We start from the raw sequence: 25,672 nt of genomic DNA, 5'->3' as shown, positions 1-25,672 counted from the left end.
ATATTGATATTTATTAATATTACGCTAACACCACCACAGGCGTTCTGGACCAGAGCAGGTTACCATTTACCTGCAGAAATAACCACTGGGCTTTCCTTTGTTCCCCTTCTGACCCCTGGTGATGTGAGAGGACCAGGTCTCATTCCACATTGGGGGGGTGGGGGCATGCTTCTTTCTGTAGGCAGGAACCCCCACAATGCATCTGGGCATTTGAGAGACATGCAGATCTTCAATGGCTGGTTAGACAATCTTATCATTCGCTCATGAGGATCGTTCTCTCTCTGCCTTTACAGTTTTTTTTAAAATGTCCTTTCCTTTCGATGTTGTCTAGGGTGACAAATTTTGTTCCGTGTTGAAAAGCACAGATGCCGGCGAGCAGAAGCTGTTGCTTCTAGTTTCATTGGGAAAGCTGCTCGCGATTCGCCTTCAGTTATGAGACGCTCAGGTTTCTGGAAACGGCGCCTTATCGCCGACTCTAATAATTAAAGGTGGTCAGCCGCCTCCAGTGACTTCTGTGACTCTATTGAGAAACTCAAATGCAGTCTCATCTTTAATTTGTGGCTATCAGGAATTACATGCATACATTTCCTTAGGGCGAACTTTTCTTGATATTCTTATTCACTTTTCGGTCTGCTTACTTTCTTAGGCAACTGTGCAATCGTGTCCTACTTTTCCCGTGCATTTGCCAATTTCTTTTTCTTTCTAACACCTGTTATCTCTTTTGCTGTGTTGTTACATGCAAACCCTCTCAGTAGAGTGTACCTTCAGTCAGCACATCGGTGTTCGCACCAGTTAATATTTTTTATTACATGCTATTTGTTTAATAGCTTGTCACGGCTGTTTCCATGATCAGAAGACGTTTGTATCCCAGTGTTATTTTTGACATTTCTTGTGTCGTGTTGTTCCGTGAATCAAGTGTCAAAATGGATTTTGATGTTTTGCTTTGACTTGGTTTTACTTTCATTCATATCACAGTGTTTGCTGTCCGTTCTGGTCGGTCGGGACGCCCCGAAGGTCACTCCCGGCCCCTGTTCGGTCTTGTGTGGACTTGGCCGCCCGTGCCCTTGGGTGGTACGCCCTGGATTCCTCTCCTCGTGCGTCCACTTGCGTGGGACAACATGAGGCTCCCCCCGTGCCTCCCTAGTTTGGGCAAAATCTATGTTCCTTTTACCGAAAGCCACAGCTTGGGACAGGTGGCTTCTCTTGGGTGTCGCCAGCCCTCACCAGGTTCCAGCGACTTCGCTCCCCTCCCCCTGTCAGGCCTGAGGGTGGTAACACTGCCCCTGCTGCTAGACCCGGTGCCCACCATCCCTGCGGGCTCCCTGACCCTGCCCTCACCCCCCGAGGGTCCCTTTAAACTCTCTTCCGGAGACCCTTTCAGTGTGCTGTGTCCTGCCATCTCGTTAGATTTATTTTGATCACCCTCACACTTGGACTCGCGTCTGCCATCGTACGGCATGATATCCGATGGGGCTTTGGGTTTGGCCCCATTGGAAACGTGCAGATGATGCTAACGAGGAATTTAAGGGATATGAAGTAGGCACGAATCAAGGCTCTATGGGTGCTATTTGGACCCATACATATACCTAAAATTGGAACAAAACAAATCGGAGTTCCTGGAGGAAAGGCCCCCTGTGATCTTGTCCTATTTGCTCACTAACTGGCCACGATCAGTGACCAGGTGTAAGGAATGGAAATACATTTTTCTGTTGACAGATTTGTGAAGGAAGGGATCGAGGAATGGAGCCGCCAGCATTTTTCCAGCTGGGTGGTGTCTCACCCAGGACAAGTGGTGCTCACCGTGGTAAGTCAGCGCTACATCCATCTTCAAGGAGGGCCTGGGACCACACTGCCAGGGGAGCACAGATGTGGGGATGAGCCATCAGGCAGGGCACGCGTGTACGTCACTGACCTTGAAATGCATCTGGAAATAAGATATACAGATGGACAGATGGACAGATAGGTGATAAAGCAAACACCCGCACAGCAAACGGTTAAGTGTAGAATGCAGCTGGTGGGCATTTGGAATTCATCTTATAATCCCTTTAAATTTTCCAGTTTAAACTTTTCACAGTAAAATCTTTTTTTAATATATTTTTATTGATTTCAGAGAGGAAGGGAGAGGGAGAGAGAGAAAGAAACATCAGTGATGAGAGAGAATCATTGATTGGCTACCTCCTGCACGCCCCCTGCATGCATGTGCCCACAACCCAGGCATGTGCCATTGACTGGAATTGAACCTGGGACCCTTCCGTCTGCAGGCTGATGCTCTATCCACTGAACCAAACCAGCTAGGGCTCATAGTAAAATCTTGAATAAAAGTAGGCCATGCATTATCTTCCAAGGGAAACCACGCTCTTGTACTGCCTCCATTTTCTACCGCTGTCATTAAAAAGCCACTGCAAACTTAGTTGCTTAAAACAACACCCTTCATTATCTGACAGTTTTAGAAGGACAACACATCTCCCTGGGCTCCGATCGGGGTGTCAGCAGGGCTGTGGTCCTCTCTGGAGGCCCAGGGGAGCCCCACTTCTTGTCTTTTCCAGCTTTGGAGGCCACCTGCCTTCCTGCCTGGGGCCCTGGCCTTCATTTTCAAGGCTAGCGATGCTGCATGTCTCTGACCATTCTTCTGTAGTCCGATCTCCCTCCGCCAACAGGCAAATAAAGGTCTCCAATTAACTTCCTGGTCAGTCTGACATTAACCTAGCAGCCGCCGTAAAATAGCTGTAGTGTGTATGGGAAGAGTCAGTGATTACAGACGACGTGTGATAGAAACAGGACTTCTGAGTTCAACTGAGGAAACACCACTAGTTTCATCTTGGAAAATTCCTGTCGTTATTACTTAACCTAGTGGTTAAGGATACATTTAGAAAATATAAAATATTGGTGATAAGTATACTTCCATTTATTAATGACTAAGTCCCCCCCCACACACACACACACACAAGCGTTAATCAAAATTCAATCTTTAACTCTCACATACATACCAAGGAGTAAGTTCTCTCTTTTACTCACATGCAAAAGCACTCATACACACACACATACGCCACCCATAGACGTCGTGAACACGTTTGCTTTAATTTATAGAATTGATGCTTCCGTCATCATGTTGACATTTTTACCTTTGCAGAGCCAGATCATGTTTTACAACGATTGCGCCAAAAGTTTCATGAGTTCTGATCCGAGAGAAGGGCTGGAGAAAGCCCACGCGGATCTGACACAGCGCTTAGAGCAGATCACGGAGCTGGTGGTGCTGGACACGAGCAACGCTCGGACGAAAGTGGTCCTGGGGGCATTGATCACCCTCTACGTTCACTGCAAAGACATAGTGAGCGATTTACTGCTGAAAAACATCTTCAGCGCCGAGGATTTCGAGTGGACAAGGTAGGCAGATCTAAACGGGAACTCTACACGAAATCATCTCTCACATACACACCGCTTGGTAAATTAACTCTGTACCCCAAACTTTGTCAAACCTGAATTTCAATTTTCTGGGAGAATCCATATTGCTAAACTGTCCATACTACCCACAGCAATCTATAAATTCAATTCAATCCCTATCAAAATTCCAATGGTATTTTTTCACAGAAATGGGAACAGGGGGCGGAGGGGGGGGGGCAGAAATCCTGAAATTTGTGTGGAACCACAAAAGCCCACCAGTAGCCAAACCGGTTTTTTTAAAAAATATATATATTTTATTGATTTTTTTACAGAGAGGAAGGGAGAGGGATAGAGAGTTAGAAACATCGATGAGCGAGAAACATCGATCAGCTGCCTCCTGCACAGTCCCTACTGGGGATGTGCCTGCAACCAAGGTACATGCCCTTGACCGGAATCGAACCCGGGACCTTTCAGTCCGCAGGCCGACACTCTATCCACTGAGCCAAACCGGCATTGGCCCAAACCCATTTTAAGAAAAAAGCACAAAGTTGGAGGCATCACAGTTCCTGATTTCAGACTACATTACAAAGCTGTCGTAATCAGAACAGTATGCTATTGGCATAAAAACAGACACGTAGATCAAGGGGACAGAATAAAGAGTCCAGAAATAAACCGACACACATGGACAATCTACAACAAGAGAGCCAATAATATGTCCTGGAGAAAAGATAGTCTCATCAATAAATGGTGTTGGGAACACGGAAAGGCCGTATGCAAAGAACGAAACGGACCACTGTCTTACAAACAAGAATTAATGCAAAATGAACGAAAGACTTGAAACCATCAAATCCCCAGAAGAAAACATGGGTGGTAAGCTTCTTGACATCAGCCTTGGCGATCTGACTCCAAAAGCAAAGGCAAATATATTGTTATTGATGTCAGAGCGGAAGGGAGAGGGGGAGAGAGACACACACATCAATGATGAGAGGGAATCATTGATCGGCTGCCTCCTGCAAGCCCCACACTGAGGCTTGAACCTGCAACCTGGGCAGGTGCCCTGACCAGGAATCGAATCATGACCTCCTGGTTCATAGGTTGACACTCAACCACTGAGCCATGCCGGCTGGGCAAAATACAATTTTTAAAAATAATTAGGACAAATGGCATTTCTCTCAACTACATTCACATAAGGATGATACTGACAATTCACAATGTCTTGAACCACATTCTTATTTGAAACCACAATAAGCTCCATAGGGCTGATGCTTCTATAAATCCTCCGTCTATCTGGCGTCGCAGCAGGCAGCATGAGGCAGCAGGGCCATTTTCCCTCCAGGGACGAACATTCCTGTGTATAGTCCTCTGAGCTCTCGTTTCAGTGGCTGATACAGTCATTAGGAATTTTCCATCACTTTTCATTTGTTCTAATGTTTTGATTTCTGTTTTCAACCAATATTGTATTTTTAATCTTTATTATGTTTTTATATTTGGAAAAAACAAACACACACACACACAAACGAAAAGCAATTTTGCCCCGATAACGTGAGCTTTGCCAATGTTGTTTTCAGACATCTGCAGTACAAATGGAACGAAAAACAGATGTTGTGCTACGTCTCCCAAGGCGATGCCAGGTTCACGTACGGCTACGAGTACTTGGGCTGCACGCCGCGGCTGGTCGTCACGCCTCTCACCAACAGGTGCTGGCTGACTCTCACCGGGGCGCTGCACCTGAACATGGGGGGCTGTCCTTCGGGCCCGAATGGCACGGGAAAGACCGAGAGTGTCAAAGACCTGGCCAAAGTAAGTGGTTCTGCATCCAGAAGAGCAACTTCCTTTTAGTCCTAAACTTGAACGGCACCCGACATGGACACCATCTCTGTGAAGAGGTTCTTCACCGTTTAACGAGCCCCTTCGGTCGTTCAGACCACGCACCGGTCGGTTCATTTCCGAGCGGCTGTTCCGTGTTGGGAGCCGGGGGCTCGCTGAGTCCACGTGTGCTTTGCATCTGCTTGGAAAGCCGTTGGACCAACCGGCTGGCATGCGAATGGTGGTTGTGTTCCCCTTTTCCTTCCTGTAGGGCCGATCCATTCATTTTGAGCCCCGTACACAGATTTTTGCCTAGTCTTGGTGATTAATGGATGGTGTGTGTGTGTGTGTGTGTGTGTGTGTGTGTGTGTGTGTGTGAGAGAGAGAGAGAGAGAGAGAGAGAGAGAGAGAGAGAGAGAGAGAGGGGCGCGCAGGCACAAGAGACAGAAGCACCTGATAAAGCCGGTTATGTCACCGGAATGCTGTTTTCTTAGTTTATATTTGTTGGTGTGTTTAAAAAATGACCTTAATGGTCCACATGCTAATCGAACTGTAATGGCATATGAGCATTTCTGCTCAATTCAGTTTTGTGAGTTTTAAAATTTGGTGTGTAACTAATCTTTAATTGCAAAAGTTTTCGCAGAAGAAGACATTCATTACTCCAGCAGTTTTAACCTTAGTTATTTTGTGTCATCATGTAAGAACTATATTAAAATAATATTTTTGTTTCGCAGTCCTTAGGTAAACACTGTGTCGTCTTCAACTGCTTTGAGGATCTGGATTATAAGGTAAACCTTATAGACTCAAGTAAAAATATTATGCAAATGAAAGAAATAATTCATGGGGGATTGAACGAACAAGAAAAATGTCTTAGAGATGTATTAAGTATTAATAGAACTATATAGGCTATTAATAATTTAAGCTAATAGAATAGAAACTTAGAATGCAATATAAACTTAAAACATTATACAGTTTGCCTGTATTCAACTGAACTACTTCTTAAGATTGTGTTTTTCAAACTTTTTGATGGAGATATTTCCAAACAAAGTCTAATATGGAATATAAATATAAATATAAAACAAATTAAGAGTACTGATCTACTCATGTAGATTTCTTTTATGTGTTCTAATCCTATACATTAGCTTACTAAAAAGGTAAATCATTAAGAACAATGAGGCAATTCTAATTAACACAGAACTTTGAATCAGAGTTTATATGGATGATTACAACTTTCCATCAGCCCGTTTGTTTTGCTTGCACATTATCTAAGACATATCTCAGAACCTGGGATATTTATTAAAAGTTTACGTGCCTGTCGCACATTTACTCGAAGCTGTAAAACATTTCATCGCGGTATGTCAAGTCCCAGCCTTTTACATTTGATGGCTGTCATTTATTTGCAGTTCAAAGCACATCACCTCTGAGATCCTGCATTTCCAATCTGTGCTCACTCAGCTCATAAAAAAAAAAATCAGTAAATAAGCTGATTGAGTGATTATTGAGACTCGTACCAAGTAGAGTTCACCTTCCAGTGGGGCCCAGAGGGCTAGGAGGGGTGAGCTGCTGAGCAAGGCTTAAGGGGGAGCCGAGGAATTTAGTAATCAAGATAAATAATAGTTTAATGCAGTCGTTTTAAGAATGAAAATTAATCTCTGCCACCCCCCGCCCCCATGATAAACCCGGTATCAGGCATTTAAAGACAGTCTGATTCCTACAGTGGGAGGAGGGGAGCGACTTCGGTGTCCTGGGCCTGAGCCACTCCCTCGGGCTCCCCCATCCCTTCTTCCCCCCTCACCCCCTCTCCCTCCGTCTCTCTAACACCTGGCAGAAGCTCCCCAAGGGCCCCAGAGGCTGTATGGCCTGACGGTGGTTCTGTCTTGTCTTGTTTAGCTGCCAGCACTTACAGATCAATAGATGTCGATCCCAGAACACCGGCCATCTGGCCGCCCTGGGCTGGCGCCATCACAGGCGGCACAAGCTGAGTTGCAGCGGGCGCTTGAGCTGGGCCCCTCCACTCTGGCCTGTTCACTGGCCCCCCTCCCCCAGCAGCGGCCCACCCTTAGCCCTGAGTCTTGTCCTAACCGAGGAAAAGGAGCCCCTTCCTTCAGGCATTCGGCCACCGTCTCCAGGAAAACTGTCCCAAAGACCTTACAGGGGAGCAGGGCTCTGTCTGGAACAGTGATGGCGAACCTATGACACGCGTGTCAGAGGTGACACGCGAACTCATTTTTTTGGTTGATTTTTCTTTGTTCAATGGCATTTAAATATATAAAATAAATATCAAAAAATATAAATCTTTGTTTTACTATGGTTGCAAAGATCAACAAATTTCTCTATGTAACACGGCACCAGAGTTCAGTTAGGGTTTTTCAAAATGCTGACACGCCGAGCTCAAAAGGTTCTCCATCCCTGGTCTGGAACAAGGCCCTGGGAGCCGGGGCGGTGCAGGGAGGGCCGCGTGGCCCCGCCCCGAGGGTCCGGGTCAGCATCAGGGTTGGCTACTGCGGGTTTAGGCTTCAGAGACGGGGCGGTTGACTTGCCCAACAGTTGGCAGACGTAGACTTCACCCAAAAAGCCTGAATCGGGGAGGACTTGCTGATGGTGTTTGCTTGGTTTGCGTGAATGGGAAGAAGATGCAAAAATGAATATATCCCAGCCCTGACTGGTTTGGCTCAGTGGATAGAGCGTCGGCCTGAGGACTGAAGGGTCCCGGGTTCGATTCCGGTCAAGGGCATGTACCTTGGTTACGGGCACATCCTCTTGGTGCAAGAGGCAGCTGATGGATGTTTCTCTCTCATCGATGTTTCTAACTCTCTATCCCTCTCCCTTCCTCTCTGTAAAAAATCAATAAAATATATTTTTTAAAAAATGAATATCCTAGTGAGAATGTTCACCTGCGTAGTAATTGTCAATAATCTTTTATTTTTTTTTTTAAGATAATGGGAAGATTCTTCTTTGGACTAGTTCAGTCAGGAGCGTGGTTTTGTTTCGATGAGTTCAATCAGATCGATGTGGAAATCCAGTCGGTGATTGCCTCCCTGATCCAAACAATTAAGGCGGCTAAAGACAGCTACTCCGTCAGGTACCTGCCCCGTGGACTGCAAGCGCGGTCCACGCTTCCTGTTACTCTTGTGAAGTGTTCTCTTCCACAGAGAGTGGTGGGTGTGGGCGGGCCGCTCACCCATCATGTGTCTCTTGCTTGGCAGGTAACGTGAAAAAGGATTGCGGTGGGAATTTTCTCAGTGCCTCTTCATCTTATCACAGCGGTTCTCAACCTTCTGGCCCTTTCAATACAGTCCCTCATGCTGTGACCCAACCATAACATCATTTTCGTTGCTACTTCATCACTGTCATGTTGCTGCTGTGATGAATCGTCGTGTAAATATCTGATCTGCAGGATGGTCTGAGGCGACCCCTGGGAAAGGGTCGTTCGAATGCCAAAGGGGTCGCGACGCTGTCTTATCATGTTTCATTTGAAGAAACCCAAGTTTTGTTTTTTTTCCCCCCTGTAATTCTACATCTTTTTACAAAGCCAATTCTGCTGGCCACACAGCCGAGCCCCCTCTTCCTCCGTGACTCTGGGTTAATACACCTGAATGGAGAAGTCCTGTAACAATGATATCTGTACGTTAGATTGCTGATGTGTCCTAATCCCAACGAAAATGGTTTCCTCTCCAGGTCCATTCAGGACCTTGCATGATTCCCTTGGTGGGCACAGCTGGGTGTGTGGGTTTAACACTCCTCTGGCAATCTGACATTTCTCACGCGAGCTCGGGGGCGTCCGCTTCTAACTTGACTTTCCAGGGGTTCATTCAAACTACTGGAGCCACTGTCACGCGGCCCCACACGTCTGTGGATAGAAGTGGGGGGCCACGGTGACCCACACTGCACCCCTTCCTCGCCACAGCCCAGCCTCGCCCCGTCTTCCTCAGCTGTGTCCGGGGAGTCCTCAGGCTTTGTCCCCCCGGGGTCCCCTTCCCTGTTGTGACCACCCTCGTTGGTATCGGCTGCTCATGAAATCCCCAGATGATTTCTCTCCATGTCTCCACCATAGATAGTATAGTATCCGCGACAGGAATCAGTGATCCCAAAGTTACTAAATTGGGCAGCGGGGGGCGGGCTGCGCTCCCGCTAACGCAGGAACTCGATGCCAGGGCCACTCTGGGGTCCGCAGGCCCTTTGGGCGGAGCTCTGGGCCCCAGGTCTCCCCGGGTTCTTTTCCCTGTCACTCAGTTCAGTCATGTGGGTACCTTCCCGCCACGGGCCCCCCCGAAACTCCTCAGACAGCTTCCAACGCGAGCAAAGAAGTCGGGGTCCCCGCGGGGCTCACAGTTGTGGCTTCAGACGAGCCTCTCATTTCTCCTCTGACAATTGTTTCTTCCCAGGAGGCTCTGTTTGGGTTTTAATGGAACACAGCCCGAGGCAAGTTCCAAGCTCAGGCTTTAGGGTTTTTGGGTTTTTGTTTTGTTCGTTTTTTTATGTTTGTTCGTGTGTTTTTTGTTTGTTTTTGTTTTTTTACTGATTTCAGAGAGGAAGGGAGAGGGAGAGAGAGAAGCATCAATGATGAGAGAGAATCATCGATTGGCTGCCTCCTGCATGCCCCCTACTGGGGATGGAGCCTGCAACCCAGGCATGTGCCCTTGACAGGAATCGAACCCAGGACCCTTCAGTCCGCAGGCCGATGCTCTATCCACTGAGCAAAACCGGCTTAGGGCTGTTTGTTTTTTTAATATATTTGCATTGATTTCAGAGAGGAAGGAAGAGAGAGATAGAAACATCCATGATGAAAGGGAGTCATGGATCGGCTGCCTCCTGCCCGCCCCACACTGGGGATCAAGCCCACAACCCGGGCACGTGTCCTGACCTGGAATTGAACCCTGACCTCCTGGTTCATCGGTCGGTGCTCGACCCCTGAGCCACGCCGGCCGGGCGCAGCTGTGGTCTTCACGTACTTGGGCCTAGAGCTCTCTTCGTGATGCCTCCTGTCATGTCCTGTAGGTTTGAACTGGAAGGAAAGAAGATTCGTATCAACCTGTCCTGTGCAGTGTTTATCACCGTGAACTGCGGGTAAGCGTCAGCGCGTGTGTCGCAGGCGTGGGCCCACCTCCTGAGGGCTAGCCATCGGGGGACCCTACATGGTCGGGCACCGCGGAGCTGCCATTCCAGGGTGCTTCCCAGCAATGGCGTTTCCCCTTCACGGGCGGCCAGGCGGCCAGGAAAGGGTCGGCAGTGTGTTGCAAAGCTGGGGGGAGGAGCAGAAGGAACGAGAAGACAGGGCGGAGGCCACAGGATCGATCAGTCTCTGCTCCTGGAAGGTGATGGTGATGGTGCGGGTGAACTGTAGGAGGAGGCCCGGGGAGACACGAGCATCAAGGAGGAAGCTCTGTGAGATGGAAAGTCGGACAGGAACTACCCCCTGAGCTTGTTTTCGGATAAAGATCACATAGAACGCCAGTGGGATTCTTGGGGGGGAGTTACAACATGTGGCAACGCGTGTGGAAACCCGAAAAGGGGTGTTTTGTGTCCTGTTTCTCTTGCCCTCTTCAGGGACAAGGGTCACGTGGGTCTCCCCAATACCTTAAAGTCCCTCTTCCGCCCGGTGGCCATGGTGGTGCCCCATTACGAAATGATCGCCGAGATCAGCCTGTTGGCGGTCGGGTTCCAGTCTGCAAAGTCGCTCTCCAGGAAGCTGGTGAACCTGTACGGGCTGGCCAGCACGCAGCTCTCCCAGCAGGTAACGCACGCATGCTTTCCTCGCGGGACGGTGATGATGCAACGCTTGTCTGGTGTGGGTCTGGGGGTGGGGGGGGGTAGACCTGGGGAAGGGGCTGCGCTAGAATTCCCGTCGGCACCTCAAGTCCACGCCCCGGCAGGGATGGGAGGCGGTGTGTCAGGTCGGCCAAGGTTCCAGACCTTCCCTCCCAGATCTGGGGAGAGTGACTGAGTGTCTGCTATTTTATTTCATTTCATTTATTATTTTTTAATTTTATTTATTTTTATTTTGTTATTTAATTTTAAATTTTATTTATTTTTATTTTGTTATTTTATTTTTAATTTTGTTTATTTTTATTTTATTTTATTTTATTTTTATTTATTTATTCATTGATTCATTCATTCACTCCTCATCCAAGGTTATTTTTCCATTGATTTTTAGAGAGTGGAAGAGAGAGGGAAAGACAGAGAGACATAGCGATGTGAGAAAAACACATTGATTGTCTGCCTCCCGCACACGCCCCGACCAGGGCTGGGGATCGAGCCTGCCACCGAGGCACCTGCCCTTGACCAGAATCGAACCCGTGACCCTTCAGTCGGCCGGCTGACGCTCTATCCACTGAGCCACACCGGCCAGGGCTCAGTCCCATGTTTAGTACCTTTAATACTTGTCCACTGTCCTTTGAGAAGGAGACGTCTAGGAGCACCCGTTTGGGAGAGAAGTGAGCGCCTTAGAAGCAGAATGGAGTTCACATCACTGTTTCTCTTCACAGCAGCGATGATCAGCGACTTAGCTGTGTGCGCTTTGCATTCTCATTACCAGCTTCTTTCCTTTTCCTTCCAAAACTGGAACCATTCCAATATTTTCGTGTTTGATAGGATCATTATAACTTTGGCCTGAGGGCCCTGAAGACAGTTATAACAATGGCAGGAAAGAAGCGGAAGTTTAAAAGGTCAGTGGAATTTGGAATCGTTAGGTCCGTGGGATGACACAGCGCCGGGCAGATAACCGGGTGGAACCATTCTCTACCGTAAAGCAAGATCTTTTCCGGGAAAAGGTGTGGGAAAGGGTCAGGTTACTCCCTAGGACCCCAGCCGTGTAGCCTGGAACGCTCTCGCTCTCCTAGAGACGTTTAATAAATCGTTATGTCATTTTTCACCGGCTGTTAATTAGCCGGAATTCATTTCTGTTATTTACAGCTACAAACACACACACACACACACACACACACACACACACACACAAATAAACAATCCTCTACGATTGTTGCAGCGCCCATCCCTGAATCAGTGACTGCGAATGACATCACCCTGACTTTGCCGAGAAGTCAGAGCCCATCCCTGGAGCTGGGACCAGATAAACCCCATGCCAACCACAGAGCTGGTCGGCCAGCCGCGAGGGACGGGGAGGAGGTGGGGGCGGCCTCCGCGCCACAGGGACGCAAATGGCCTGGCACGCCAGCAGCACACGCTCGCTCACGCGGCCTTTCTGTGTGTTTTCTGTCCTTCAAGCGACACCAGCGACAGCCTCCCTGAAGCCGAGGAGACACCGATCATCATCGAAGCCGTGAGAGAAGCCAGCCTGCCCACGTGCACCGCCCGCGACGTCCTCCCTTTTGAGAACATCATCCGAGATACTTTCCCCGAAGCCACCGTTTCTCAAGTCAGCCAGGCCGCCCTGGAGGTAAGACCTCTGGGGAACTCGCACCCACGATTTCGAGGGGGAGGGTTGAGATGAGGAACGAGACGTCGATAAAAACGATGACAGTTCTTCCTGAATCACTCTATTTGTGTTATCATGGGGTGGGGGGGCAGAAATACTTGGCGATCTATGTCTCCCCTTTGGGGGGTGGGTAAGAGCTTCCACTGCACTGGCCCGGAAGGAAGAGGAGCTGGGAGGAAGGCTTCTATGCATTTTGTTTTTTGTGTGTGTTTTTCTAAAATATATTTTATTGATTTTTTACAGAGAGGAAGAGAGAGGGATAGAAAGTTGGAAACACTGATGAGAGAGAAACACTGATCAGCTGCCTCCTGCACACCTCCTACTGGGGATGTGCCCGCAACCAAGGTACATGCCCTTGACCGGAATCGAACCTGGGACCCTTGAGTCCGCAGCCTGACGCTCTATCCACTGAGCCAAACCAGTTAGGGCTTCTATGCATTTTGTCTGCTCCAAGCAAGTCCCCCCTCTCCTACCCGCCCCCCCCCCCCCCCCCCCCGCCAGGCCAGGGCAAGGACTACTTGTCTCTGCCTACAGCCTTGCTGAGCGTTCTGCGCCCCCTTCAGCTGCTGCTTTGCCTGTCCCGTGCAGGAGTGTGAGGAACGAGAAAGAAAGTAGGCAAGGTTGACCAGAAAGACAGATAAAATTGTGTGTTTTTTTCCCCACCGAAGGCATAGTTACCAATTACATCCACAGTGGAAGAACCACTTTAGAAGGAGGCATAGCTGCCCTTGCAGTTTCTCTGTTGAAATATTAAGTATCTTTCTGAGCTACAGCCACTTTTTCTGGGAAGTTTTAACGCAAGCATGTCCAACTCGCGGCCGGCAGGCCGCACGCAGGTTTCGATGTATGACCACATCAGGTTTGCAATTTTTTAAAAATTTCCTTTGTTCGCCCTGGTCGGTTTGGCTCAGTGGATAGACCTCATGTGAAAGATCCCAGGTTTGATTCTGGTCAAGGGCATGTACCTGGGTTGCGGGCACATCCCTAGTAGGAGGTGTGCAGGAGGCAGCTGATCAATGTTTCTCTCTCATCAATGTTTCTAACCCTCTATTTCTCTCCCTTCCTCCCTGTAAAAAATCAATAAAAAAAAATTTCCCTTGTTCTCTTCGAATATTTTGAACATTGAAACATTAAAATATAATCATTAGAAAATAGGAAACCTACCTTAATGGTAGTTAGAATTACACTAAGATGTAGGATCATGTACATTGTCTTTTTGACTGTAGGATAAACACTTGTACGGTGGTTACAGCCAGTTCTTAGGCATATCTTAAAGCATGAGTTATAAATATAGGGAGGATCTGTGGATCTGCTGCTGGAGTCTCTGAATATAAAATTTGGATATATTGCCCAGCCTGTGTGGCTCAGTGGTTGAGCGTCGAGCTATGAACCAGGAGATCACAGTTTGATTCCTGGTCAGGGCACATGCCCGGGTTGCAGGCTCCATCCCCAATGTGGGCTATGTAAGAGGCAGCCGGTCAGTGATTCTCTCTCATCATTGATGTTTCTATCTCTCCCTCTCCCTTCCTCTCTGAAATCAATAAAAGTGTATTTTTAAAAAATTTGGATATATTGTATTTTGGATAGAAAATAGGTTCTCAGGTTGGTGAACTAAAAATTTAAGAACTATTATAGTACAGTATTTGGTACCTAGTTCGGAGAGACTTTTTAGGATTATATACCAAGAGTTTGATTTGCATTGCATTTTAAATGAATGTATTTCTTTTCTTTTTTTTTCAGAAAGTAGTAGCTCTTGCGACACAGTTGTTGGGCTTACAGCAATGGCCAGCTCAGAAGGAGAAAATCATACAGTTTCATAACCAGCTTCAGGTAAGTGTAGAATGGCATGGTAGCAGTTGTTTGCCCTGGATTTTAAAATGCCTGATCCAGGGGAACACAATATGAACTAACAGAAGAGAGCAATTGCCACGCTCTTCAAAGTAAAGTGGTTTATTGATTAACTCTTTACCTAGACTTTGTTTGATCCTTCCCTGTAACTCTCAACAAATTAATCTTTTCCACCTTCATCCCCTTAATGCACAATTGTAAAAAAAAAAATCCTGCAAACATCGTGTGAAGTGTTCTGCATGCCATTATTCTGCCTTCTCTGAATTGCCTGTTCTCTACGAATGAACCATTTGGAAAAACGTCAGGCTATGCATTTCCCTGATGACTAGCACAATTATACTTCCTTTTATAGGTTTACTAGAGGCCCAGTGCACAAAATTCATGCAAGGGTAGGCCCTGGCAGCCCCGGCTTCATCCGGAAGGTCGTCCGGACGGTCGTTCCACAGTTTGGCCATTCGGTCGATTTGCATATTGCGTTTTTATTATTATAGATAGGTTAGCCTTTTGGGTTTTCTGTGACTTGCCAGATTATGTAATGTACTCATTTTTCAATTGGGTGATTGGTCTTTTTCTTAGTAAAAGTAAATTTTTCATTACATATGTCATAGTTCTATATCGCTTACCTGCAGAGCCACTACATTCTCTAAGTCTTGGCATTTCAGGAACATTCATGGAGTTCAGGTGTGCAAGAGACATAGTTCATGCAGTAACATTTATGGATCCTTTTGCAATAATGGCTTGTGTTGTTGTGTCCTATTTTTAGAAATGTTTTCTTATCTCATAAAGGCCAATTATTTTTTTCCTAAAAGTCTTGAGTGTCTGTATTTCCCATTTTTACGTCGTCTGGAATTTATTTTTCTTTAAGGCGTCACGTAGGGATCTATTTTTGCCAGATGGGTACCAATTTACGTGAGACTCCTCTCACTGATTTGCTCTTTCCGTCATGTACCAAGTGTTCATATCTAATGGGGTAGATTTCTTTGTTGATTTCTTCTATATTTCATTCTTTTGGTCTATATCTCTATCTTTATGACAACATTTCACAGGGGTTTTTTTCCTTATAAATTAGAATGTTTTTAATCTTGATTTTGAAGAATTTCATAAATTTCTCTTGTTTGGATGTAAAGTATACAGTAGAATTCAGATGTAGTTAAAGACATTGGAATGCATGAGGTCAGAGAGTTTCAGTGGAGAGAGACAGAAAAAGAGAGGGAGAAAGAGAGAGAGAGAGAGAGGAATTACAGAAGGCTAATATGGAAAGAATAATCAGAACTCAAAAGAGAGATAAAATGGAGCCAAGGAAAGCCCAGATAAATTTCACTACAGAAACCAATTTTAGAGAAAGGTACAGGAATAAAGGAGAATTGAAAAGTGAGAGCAACTGTTAAATATCAAGAATTGGAAATTACTATTTGAATTTTAAAATGAGATTTATGGCCCTAGCTGGTTTGGCTCAGTGGGTAGAGCGTCAGTCTGCGGACTAGCAGCAGTCACCAACCGGTGGTCCCTGAGGTCCGAAAGGTTGGCGACCCCTGGACTAAAGGGTCCCAGGTTCATTCTGGTCAAGGGCACATGCCCTGGTTGTGGGCTCGATCCCCAGTAGGGGGCATGCAGGAGGCAGCTGAGCAATGATTCTCTCTCATCATTGATGTTTCTATCTCTCTCCCTCTCCCTTCCTCTCTGAAATCAATAAAAATACATTTATAATAAAGAAAGAAAGAAAATTAGATTTCTGGTGATTTTAACAGTAAAATAAAACAACCCAGATTACAATAGATTGAACAGTAATTTGAAGGAAGGGCTTGTGGATCTAGTTAGAGATGTGTTTATAAATAAGAACCTTCAAGTTTCAGCTTAGTTGAACCGTTCGTAAATCAGTCTTAAGCCCTAAATCTGCAATTTTGCTCTAGGCTTGTGTTGGTGTGATGTTAGTGGGCCCAACAGGTGGAGGAAAGACGACGGTCAGAAGGATTTTAGAAAGAGCGTTAACGCTTTTACCAATCGAAGAGTTAATACTACGGACCGAACTAATGAACTCCATTTCACAGGTAAATATTCTACAAAATAAAACATTCCTCGGTTGGTTAAGATCGTATTTTATGCTTCAGTTACAGCTTCATGTTCTCTCTACATACGTTGTTCGGTACTTGTTAAATTTATTGATAGGAATTTTGTATTTAGGGAATCATTTGTAGTGAATGGGATTGTTTTTCGTTTGAATCTCAGACTGGTCATTGCTAGTGTAAAGTAAAACGATTGACTTGTATGTTTATTGAAGGCTGAGTCACCTTACTTGATGGAGTGTTAGGATAATCAATTGAGTCATCTTCAAATGAATATAATTTTGTATCTTTCCTAATATTTATGTAACTTATATTCTTAACTTTACAGCATTGATTTACCCTTCAAGACCATGTCAACTATCATATCTTATTTCTTCCTTTATCTGGAATGCAGTTAATATTTATGCATTTAATATGTTTACTCTGGGTCTATGATACGTATTCTTTATCGTACTTTGATATTATCATTCTTTAATAATACTTTTTTTTCTGGTCTCATTATACTTTGGTTTTTGACTCCTAGAATTTATGAAGTGATTTTAATATCTACTTTTTACATTTTAACTGGTTAATGTACTGAGCTATGTTGATAGATGGACCAATGTTAAATTGTCCTGGAATTCCTAGAATAACTCCTACTTTTTCATGATATGTTTTTATTCCATATAAAGGTAGACTCCAATACATAGTATGTACCTCAGTTTCTTATATAAAGGGATATTGTTTGTAATAGCCAGGATTTTTATGATTTGAGTATTATGGCTAATTTTCATAACACCCATTTTTTATAGTTCCTTGGAAATTGCTACCTTTATAGTGAACCTTTCTTTGGAGTGAAAGATTTCTCCTAAAACCCTGTGGTCACAGCCGTGCAAACAATTAAATAACTGTACTGATGCCGGAGGAATGATTGTGCCAGACTTCCCAGGCACGGGTGGGAGTGAGGCTCTTGCGATTATCTTCAGAAAAGGAATTTTCTGTAGATTTCACTGGCATAGAGTTACATTTCTCGGATTCCGAAGTCCCCTCCCCTTCAGCCAGGGTCCAGAGTATCCGTTCCATGTTGCAGCCGGTGTACTGCAGCATTCAGGCTGATTCAAGTCCATTGGTCCCTGCGCGGAGCCCCATGTGACCTTGAGCTCTGTGGGCCTGGAAGAGGGCATCCCTCCACCGGAGTCCCAACAGGCAAAAGAGAGAGAAGAGACACTTCCTGGTTGGGGAGTTGATATGTTTGGGTTTCACGTGCTGGTGGGGGCCACACCCATTCGGACTCGAGGGTGGCATCCGGACTGTATGTAGTTAACGTCTTTAAAAACCCACCCTGGATTTTTCTCAGATTCCAGGAAGAAAGGGAAAAGTGGATACTTGGGTTTTAAATCCCAAGTGTGTCACGGTGAGTGAACTGTATGGACAACTGGATCCTAATACCATGGAATGGACCGATGGATTGTTATCAGCAATCATTCGAAACTACGTATATTATAACAGTACAAGCTCTTCAAGGAAAGATAGCGATCTTGGACTAAAATCAAGAATCTCGGATTTAGCTAATGTAAGTGTAGCATGGGATGATTATGTTTATTTGACTATTGGGGGTTATTTCATTATCTAAAGACTGATATTAAAGCATCATTACATACGTACTACGGTAAAAGTGAATATAAAAAGTATCATCACTCTAGCCGGTTTGGCTCAGCGGCTAGAGCATCCGTGGGCAAACTACGGCCCGCGGGCCGGATCCGGCCCGTTTGAAATGAATAAAACTAAAAAAAATAAATAAAGACCGTACCCTTTTATGTAATGATGTTTACTTTGAATTTATATTAGTTCACACAAACACTCCATCCATGCTTTTGTTCCGGCCCTCCGGTCCAGTTTAAGAACCCATTGTGGCCCTCGAGTCAAAAAGTTTGCCCACCCCTGGGCTAGAGCGTCAGCCTGCAAACCAAAGGGTCCCGGGTTCGATTCCAGCCAAGGGCACGTACCTTGGTTGCAGGCTCCTCCCCGTCCTGGGCCCTGGTCGGGGCTCGTGCGGGAGGCAACCAATCGATGGGTCTCTCTCACACCGATGTTTCTGCCTTTTCCTCTCTCTTTTCCACTCTCTCTCTAAAAATCAATGGAATTTCTGCTTCCCCCCTTCATGCTTTGCTGCATTATTTGAATATTACATAACAACATTGTATTATCTTTCGGGGTGCGGGGACTAAACGGGAAGGATGTCCTAAAAGGACATGACCTGTGGTCACAGCATTACTGTCCACTGCGATGGTCACGTGGAGGTCTCCTCAGCTACGGAACCCTCTGCCTTTTTTATTTTTATCTCAAGAGGAAGCCTATGACATATAGTCCATTTTAATGGGAACGGGTGGTCAGATGAAAACGTAAACATGATTGGTCACTTATTTTAGGTTTTCCAACTTCGTGCCTTTAATACATCGGATGTCAGTGCCACTACGTTTAAGAAAGGGCTGGAGAAGGAGGTTCAAGTTAGCGAAAGTGAGAGTAAGTATGATGATTCAGTTTCATCTAGATGACGGACTAACCCAAGAGGGCAACCTGACCCATTCTGAACTTCGTGTATATATATATTTTTAAACGTTTTTGATGCGTGGTCCTGTTCTTGTGCTATTTCTTTTGTGTGTGTGTGTGTGTGTGCGTGTGTGCGCTCATTTGAAATGTGTGTCATTTTACCATGCTATCTTACAGCCCGGGTGATTATGTTCCATAGACACCAGGGCTCACGTAGAGCCCTTTTGGTTTACAGCAAGTAGTTATTACGGGTAGAAGGTCACCGGGTGAGCAGCAGCCCGGCCACACTGCGATACAGGCACCGAGTGGGCCCCACACAGGCTGAACGCGCCCAGGCCCGATCACACGACCCGGGCCTGGTCACCTCCAGTGCATCCGACACCCAGCGGACGCCGCGGTGCTGTGCGCCCGGGGACAGAGATGTATGGTCAGTCCCTGCAGGACCCTGGCCACTGCTTCCATGTCCCCTGGAGACGTCCGGGCAGCAGCGCCCCCAGGAGGGCACTTACGTTCCAGACTTTGAGAAAGGGACCTCAGCTGCTGCTTCTGCGCCCTTAGAGCAGTGGTTCTCAACCTGTGGGTCGCGACCCCTTTAGGGGTCGAACGACCCTTTCACAGGGGTCACCTAAGACCATCGGAAAACCCATCTATAATGACATACTGTTTTTGTGATTAATCGGTATGCTTTCATCATGTTCAATTTGTAACAATGAAAATACATCCTGCATTTCAGATATTTACATGACGATTCATAACAGTAGCAACATTATAGTTATGAAGTAGCCATGAAAATAATTTGATGGTTGGGGGTCACCACACCATGAGGAGCTGTATGAAAGGGTCGCGGCGTTAGGAAGGTCGAGAACCGCTGCTCTAGTGTGTCCTCGGGCACCATTTTCCATCATTAGGAGGCATTTTCTACATGAGACAGAACATCGCGAGGCTGTAATGGAAGAAGACCGGGATGGGCCTCCGGTCCAGCCAGCATGTGTTTCTCTGCAGAGTTCGATTGGCAGTGGGTTGTCCTGGATGGTCCCGTGGACATCTTTTGGGTAGAAAGCCTGAACTCGATGCTGGATGACACTGGGACGCTGTGCCTCGCCAACAGCGAACGAATCGCGTTAACTAATAAAATAAGAGTGATTTTTGAAGTGGACAGTCTCGCTCACGCCAGCCCCGCCACTGTCAGCCGATGTGCAATGGTTTATATGGTAAGTCTTCAAAATCAAATTTATTATATGTGTGTGTGTGTGTGTGTGTGTGTGTGTATATATGTATATATTTGATTTCAGAGAGGGAGGGAGGGAGAGGGAGAGAGAGATGGAAACATCAATGATGAGAGAGAATCACGGATCGGCTGCCTCCTGCACGCCCCGTCCTGGGGATGGAGCCCACAACCCATGCATGTGCCCTGACCAGGAATCAAACCGTGACCTCCTGGTTCATAGGTCGATGTTCAACCACTGAGCCACGCCGGCCAGGCCAAAATCAAATTTCTTTACAAAGAACAGGTGCTGTTTAGGATAATAACCACTCATTATCTACAGCACTATTTTTATAGTTGAATATCTCTAGCTAGAGCCTCACTTTTTTAAAAAATTTATATTTTTATTGATTTCAGAGAGGAAGGGAGAGAGAGAGAGAGAGAGAATCATCAGTGATGAGAGAGAATCATTGATCGGCTGCCTCCTGCATGCCCTACTCTAGGGATCAAGCCCGCAGCCTGGGCATGTGCCCTGACTGGGAATCGAACCAGGACCTCCTGGTTCACAGGTCGACATCAACCACTGAGCCACACTAGCGGGGCTCTACAGCACTTTCTATGTGAGTGACCCCAGTAGTTAAAAGTGTTGTGTCTTCTACGGGCTCCTAGCCTGAAAATGACTATGAATGTAATTACCAGTTTTGTTAATTCTACTCAGTAATTGGAACGTGAATATTTTCCACAACTGTGAGTCAGGAGTGCCTTCAATAGTCAGGTGAGGCTGCTGGTGGGAAGCCTTTTCACACCCACCACAGGACTCTGAGGACTTGCAAAACGCATTCCCAGGAGATGGCGAAGAGACGGAAGACAACCGGGTATAAGGGCCTCCCACGCATGAAATCCACGATTAGCCACTGTTCTCCCTTCTCCTGATCTGCATAACTCAGTCTAATGAATGACGCTAAGGACAGCGCTGATTTCCTGGGGAAGCAGTGCCCTCACCTAGCCCAACGCAACTCTCTACACATACCCCCCGCCCCATGCTGTTGACTTGCAGGACTGTCATTAAGAATCACAAATATTCCAGAGAAGGGTAGTTCCTTGGGCTTTTTTGATCACTTGCCCCTGAATGAAGGAAGGTTCTAAGCCGCGCTTGGCATTGGGGAATTAAAGAGGTAGAAAGTAGGTGGACACTGTCATTTACCTAAAATTATCTTGTGCGGTTTGTTGTCAGGATCCTGTTGACCTGGGATGGGAGCCGTACGTGAAGTCGTGGCTTGCGAAAACGTCTAAAATCATGAGTCCCTCAGGAGTGGATTGTCTTGAGTTCTTGATTAAAAATAGTGTCAAAGATGGGCTACAGTTCATAGAGAGACATCAGAAATTTCAGCCACTTCCTGTCCAGAACATCACAATCGTTACAACGCTCTGCAGAATCCTGGACGCCTTCTTTGAATTCATGGGTAAAAATGGAGGCTTTGGACAATGTGAGTTTTTCCTCCCTAAGTCATACTAATGATGATGCCATATGTTAGCTATTGTGCTGAAATTTAAACTCTCACAGAAGGTATTCGTGGTATAAATTGATTCAGCCTTTCTTGGTGATGCATTTGATAACCTGTGCTAAAAATAACCATATACTCCAGTGTTTCTTATTCTAGGAGTTTATTATAAAGAAATAATCACAGAAGTGTTCAGATTTAGCACAAGGAGCTTTATCTAGAACAGAATTATTTATAATCATACAAACAGCAAGAATCTGAATTCTAGCAATAGGAGAATGGATTAATAAATGATGCTGCAACAGTATCATGTTTCATTGGAGAGACATGAAGAGAGTCTTAAAATAAAAAGCAGAAGCCCTAGCCAGTTTGGCTCAGTGGATGGAGCATCAGCCTGCGGACTGAAGGGTCCCAGGTTCGATTCTGGTCAAGGGCACATGCCCGGGTTGCAGGCTCAATCCCCAGTAGGGGGCGTGCAGGAGGCAGCCAATCAATGATTCTCTCCCATCATTGATGTTTCTTCTCTCTCTCCTTCTCCCTTCCTCTCTGAAATTAATAAAATATATTACAAATAGATAAATAAATAGAATGAGAACCAAAGTCTCTAATTTTTTATGTAAATTTAATTTTTTAAATGTGCTACATTTAACATTTAAATAGTACATATTTATATTAAAGACCATAATGAAAGGCATCAACATTTAATGATGATTATTTGTGGGTGTTGACAGTATGGGTGACTGCTGTTTTCTTCTGTATACTTTTTTGTACTTCTGTCTGTTTTACAAGAATCCTACGTTTTCACATAAAGAAAACAAACATGATTTAAAGCATTAGCTAAACGGAAGGATGAATAATCATTCATTCTTTGTGTTTCTCTGTGGAATGGAGGACTTAGACAAAAAAGTGGGTGACGGGGTTAGGAGGGAGACGGTTACTGTGTGCCTACAGTGCACGTGTTTGATTTTGTTTTGATACATTTCGTATTTGAAAGCGTACAGGTTTCTGCTTTTAATGCTTCACTGTATTAGGACCCATTTATTACTTAGTTTGCAATGTGCACCGTATTTAAAACATATCTGAATGTTTTAAAGTCTTCATTTCAGAACAATCAGACTTACCAAAAAAATCGCCAGAGTAGAATCAAGAAAAGAGTGTGCAGATTTAGGCTTCAAATAAAGACGGATCAATTCAGACAAATTGCGGGTACATTCTCTGCTCCTCTTTTCTTAGAAACGTAACCCCCACCCTGGCCAGGTAAGGTAACTTCTTAAGATGCTGTAGATAAAACAAAGATGCTCTCCACTGATGATTCACAAACTAAACAGTGTTCCGAGTGAACCCTCAGTCATTCATCAGCTAAATTTCAAGCCTCTTGATAACTGTGGGAAAATACTCTTTCCTTTTTAAGGTGAAGATTCGAAGAACATTGCAACTGAGAGAAGTTCTCTGCCTTTAAAAGTTCCTGTCAAACTCAAGAAAGTGGAAAAGAGGTCAGTTGCATTCAACAGACGTGTTTTAGTACATACTTCTTGCCAAACACTCGAATAGGCACAAAATTACTTGTCAATAAACCAATACTTCCATGACATCATAACATCAAAATGCACTTAAATTTTTTCCAGCTTAGATGGCATCTTATATATCTAATACAAAGTCACCAGATTTTTATGCGAAGGTATGTGGATGATATGAATACATTTGCCCAAGCTCTGTACAATATTTGAGGAAAAAATAAACTTGACATGCACATAATTGATGAATCTGCCCTTTATGGGGTGAGAAATATTGAACCAGTTGCTACATGTTTTTGAGCATGTATATTCCCATTTTAAAAAACTGGAATAATGCGGTGTGCTGGATACGGAGACCAGTGCCTGGCGCATAGTAAGTGCTCAGTAAATCACAACTGTCGAAATGATTAACGACAGTTCTTCTGCCATTGGTAGGTCCCTCTCGAGGCCTTCCTGCATCTCACTGGGAATCCCTGAGACATTCATGTCACATTTGCTTTTAAATGATAGAACATCCTTCATATGGTTTTTACTCTCCCTGTCACCTCTGCCTTCACATTCATTCATTTGTGTACGTCTTGCTTGCCAGCATTCTAGCCCAGACCTTCATTATTTCTCACCTGGACTGTTGTCATAGATGATGAATAATTTGTTTCCCCAATTATTCCAGTCTATTCTTCACATGATAACCATATATCATCTTTAATTTGTAGTAAAGAGCAAGTAGCCATAAAGGAACATTTATAAAATGTACAATAGAAGTAGCATGCACAGATACCCACATGCACACCATTTTGTTACAGAAAAAAACACATATTAATTTATCTGTGAAGTCCCCTGTGTGCCCAGATTTTATGGTACCCCGTCATGTGAGATAACTGCTGTTCTGGATTTTGTGTTCTAATGTATTCCCTAACAATATATTTTTTAACTTGGCATTTTTTTTGAAACCTTAACGGGATCACTTTCTAGGTTCTTCTGTGTCCTGCATTTTTTAAAATATATTTTTATTATCGATTTCAGAGAGGAAGGGGGAGAGAGAGAGAGAGAGAGAGAGAGAGAGAGAGAGAGAAACATCAGTGATGAGAGACACTCATTGATTGGCTGCCTTCTGCACGCCCCACACTAGGGACTGAGCCTGCAACCCAGGCATGTGCCCTGACCAAGAATCGAACCGTGACCTCCTGATTCCTAGGTCAACGCTCAACCACTGAGCCACACCGGCAGGGCTGTGTCCTGCATTTTTGTTCAATGTTGTGTCCCTATGACTATTCTATTTTCACTACTGACTATAGTCCATCGCATAAATATGTCACAGTTTATCCATTGTTTTCAATTTTTGTTATTACAAATACTACTGTGACTAATATGCTTGTACATGCCTCCTGATATTTATATGCAAGTGTTTGATTTTTTTAAAAAACATAAATGAGAATGTTCCTTTTTATAGTCACTCAATGACTTCCCTTTACACTCAAAATGAAGGGAAATGCCTTGGTACAGCTTTAAACGCCCCTTCCCCCCTCCCCAGCCTCCTCTCCTAATCTCGTCCACTAACTATATATGTACTTCAGGGACCCTGGTCTTCCTTTCATTTTTTTTCCTCGAATTGGCCATGACTTTGACCTCATAGTCTGGGCACCTATATTCCTTCTGCTCAAATGCTTTGCCCCCCCTACATTTTGCCAAATCTCACTCATTCTTCTGGTCTCAGTATAACGGTAGCTTCTTCAGGGAGGCCTTCCCTGATCCCCACAATCTAAATTCGTTATCTCTGCTAATGTTCTCTAACGGTACGCTTGACTGCTCACTCTTTATCCTGAACGTGGTTTATTGTTCATTTTCTTGTCTTGGAAACCAGGAGTCCTGTTTGCTTTGTGTAGAGTAACGTACAAATAGTTAGAATTCAAGAAATAGTTGCTGAGTAAACAATGACATATGACTAGAAATTTCTTTTTTTCCCTTTATTGATTAAGATATTACAAATATGTCCTTATCCCCCCAATGTCCCCTCATCCCCCCAATCCTGCCCTCACCCTCACCCCCCTGTTGTCCACATCCATCGCTTATGCTTATATGCATGCATACAAGTCCTTTGGTTGATCTCTCCCCCTCACCCCCACCCTCCCCTACCTTCCCTCTGAATTTTGAGAAATTTCTAATAGATTTGTATGCATGCATTGTCTATGGATGATTGCCAGTCAATTTCAGTTCAGTGATAATATTTTCAGGATTTTTACAATTTAGAAATAATTGTATGGTAATGCTAAATCCTGAACTGTTTTAAATATCTTCAGGTCAGGCCCAAACCTTTCATTCCGTCCCATCCCCCTCAGCCCTTTCACGAAGGAAGTTCAGGGTCCCAGAGACCAGGGTGACCTGGGTTGACC

General features: G+C 45.1%; 1 protein-coding gene across 1 annotated transcript in view; it reads left to right on the top strand.

The window, feature by feature from the left end:
* The window catches only part of DNAH14 (dynein axonemal heavy chain 14), a gene marked incomplete at its 3' end in the record, with an annotated part of 134,599 nt that overhangs the window by 44,623 nt on the left and 64,304 nt on the right, over positions 1-25,672 (top strand). The window contains exons 25-40 of the mRNA XM_081114519.1: positions 1,717-1,804; positions 3,131-3,384; positions 4,950-5,181; positions 5,922-5,975; positions 8,124-8,269; positions 10,186-10,254; positions 10,735-10,921; positions 11,779-11,852; positions 12,412-12,583; positions 14,363-14,452; positions 16,381-16,518; positions 17,870-18,085; positions 18,942-19,035; positions 20,065-20,273; positions 21,501-21,753; positions 23,180-23,261. Of these exons, the coding sequence (XP_080970645.1) occupies positions 1,717-1,804; positions 3,131-3,384; positions 4,950-5,181; positions 5,922-5,975; positions 8,124-8,269; positions 10,186-10,254; positions 10,735-10,921; positions 11,779-11,852; positions 12,412-12,583; positions 14,363-14,452; positions 16,381-16,518; positions 17,870-18,085; positions 18,942-19,035; positions 20,065-20,273; positions 21,501-21,753; positions 23,180-23,261 (2,358 nt within the window). The remainder of the gene's footprint in view (positions 1-1,716; positions 1,805-3,130; positions 3,385-4,949; positions 5,182-5,921; positions 5,976-8,123; positions 8,270-10,185; positions 10,255-10,734; positions 10,922-11,778; positions 11,853-12,411; positions 12,584-14,362; positions 14,453-16,380; positions 16,519-17,869; positions 18,086-18,941; positions 19,036-20,064; positions 20,274-21,500; positions 21,754-23,179; positions 23,262-25,672) is intronic.

The sequence above is a fragment of the Myotis nattereri genome (assembly GCF_964212035.1).
Source record: "Myotis nattereri genome assembly, chromosome: 20".
NCBI classification, from domain to species: Eukaryota; Metazoa; Chordata; class Mammalia; order Chiroptera; family Vespertilionidae; genus Myotis; species Myotis nattereri.
This window is presented reverse-complemented; position numbering and strand designations above follow the sequence as displayed.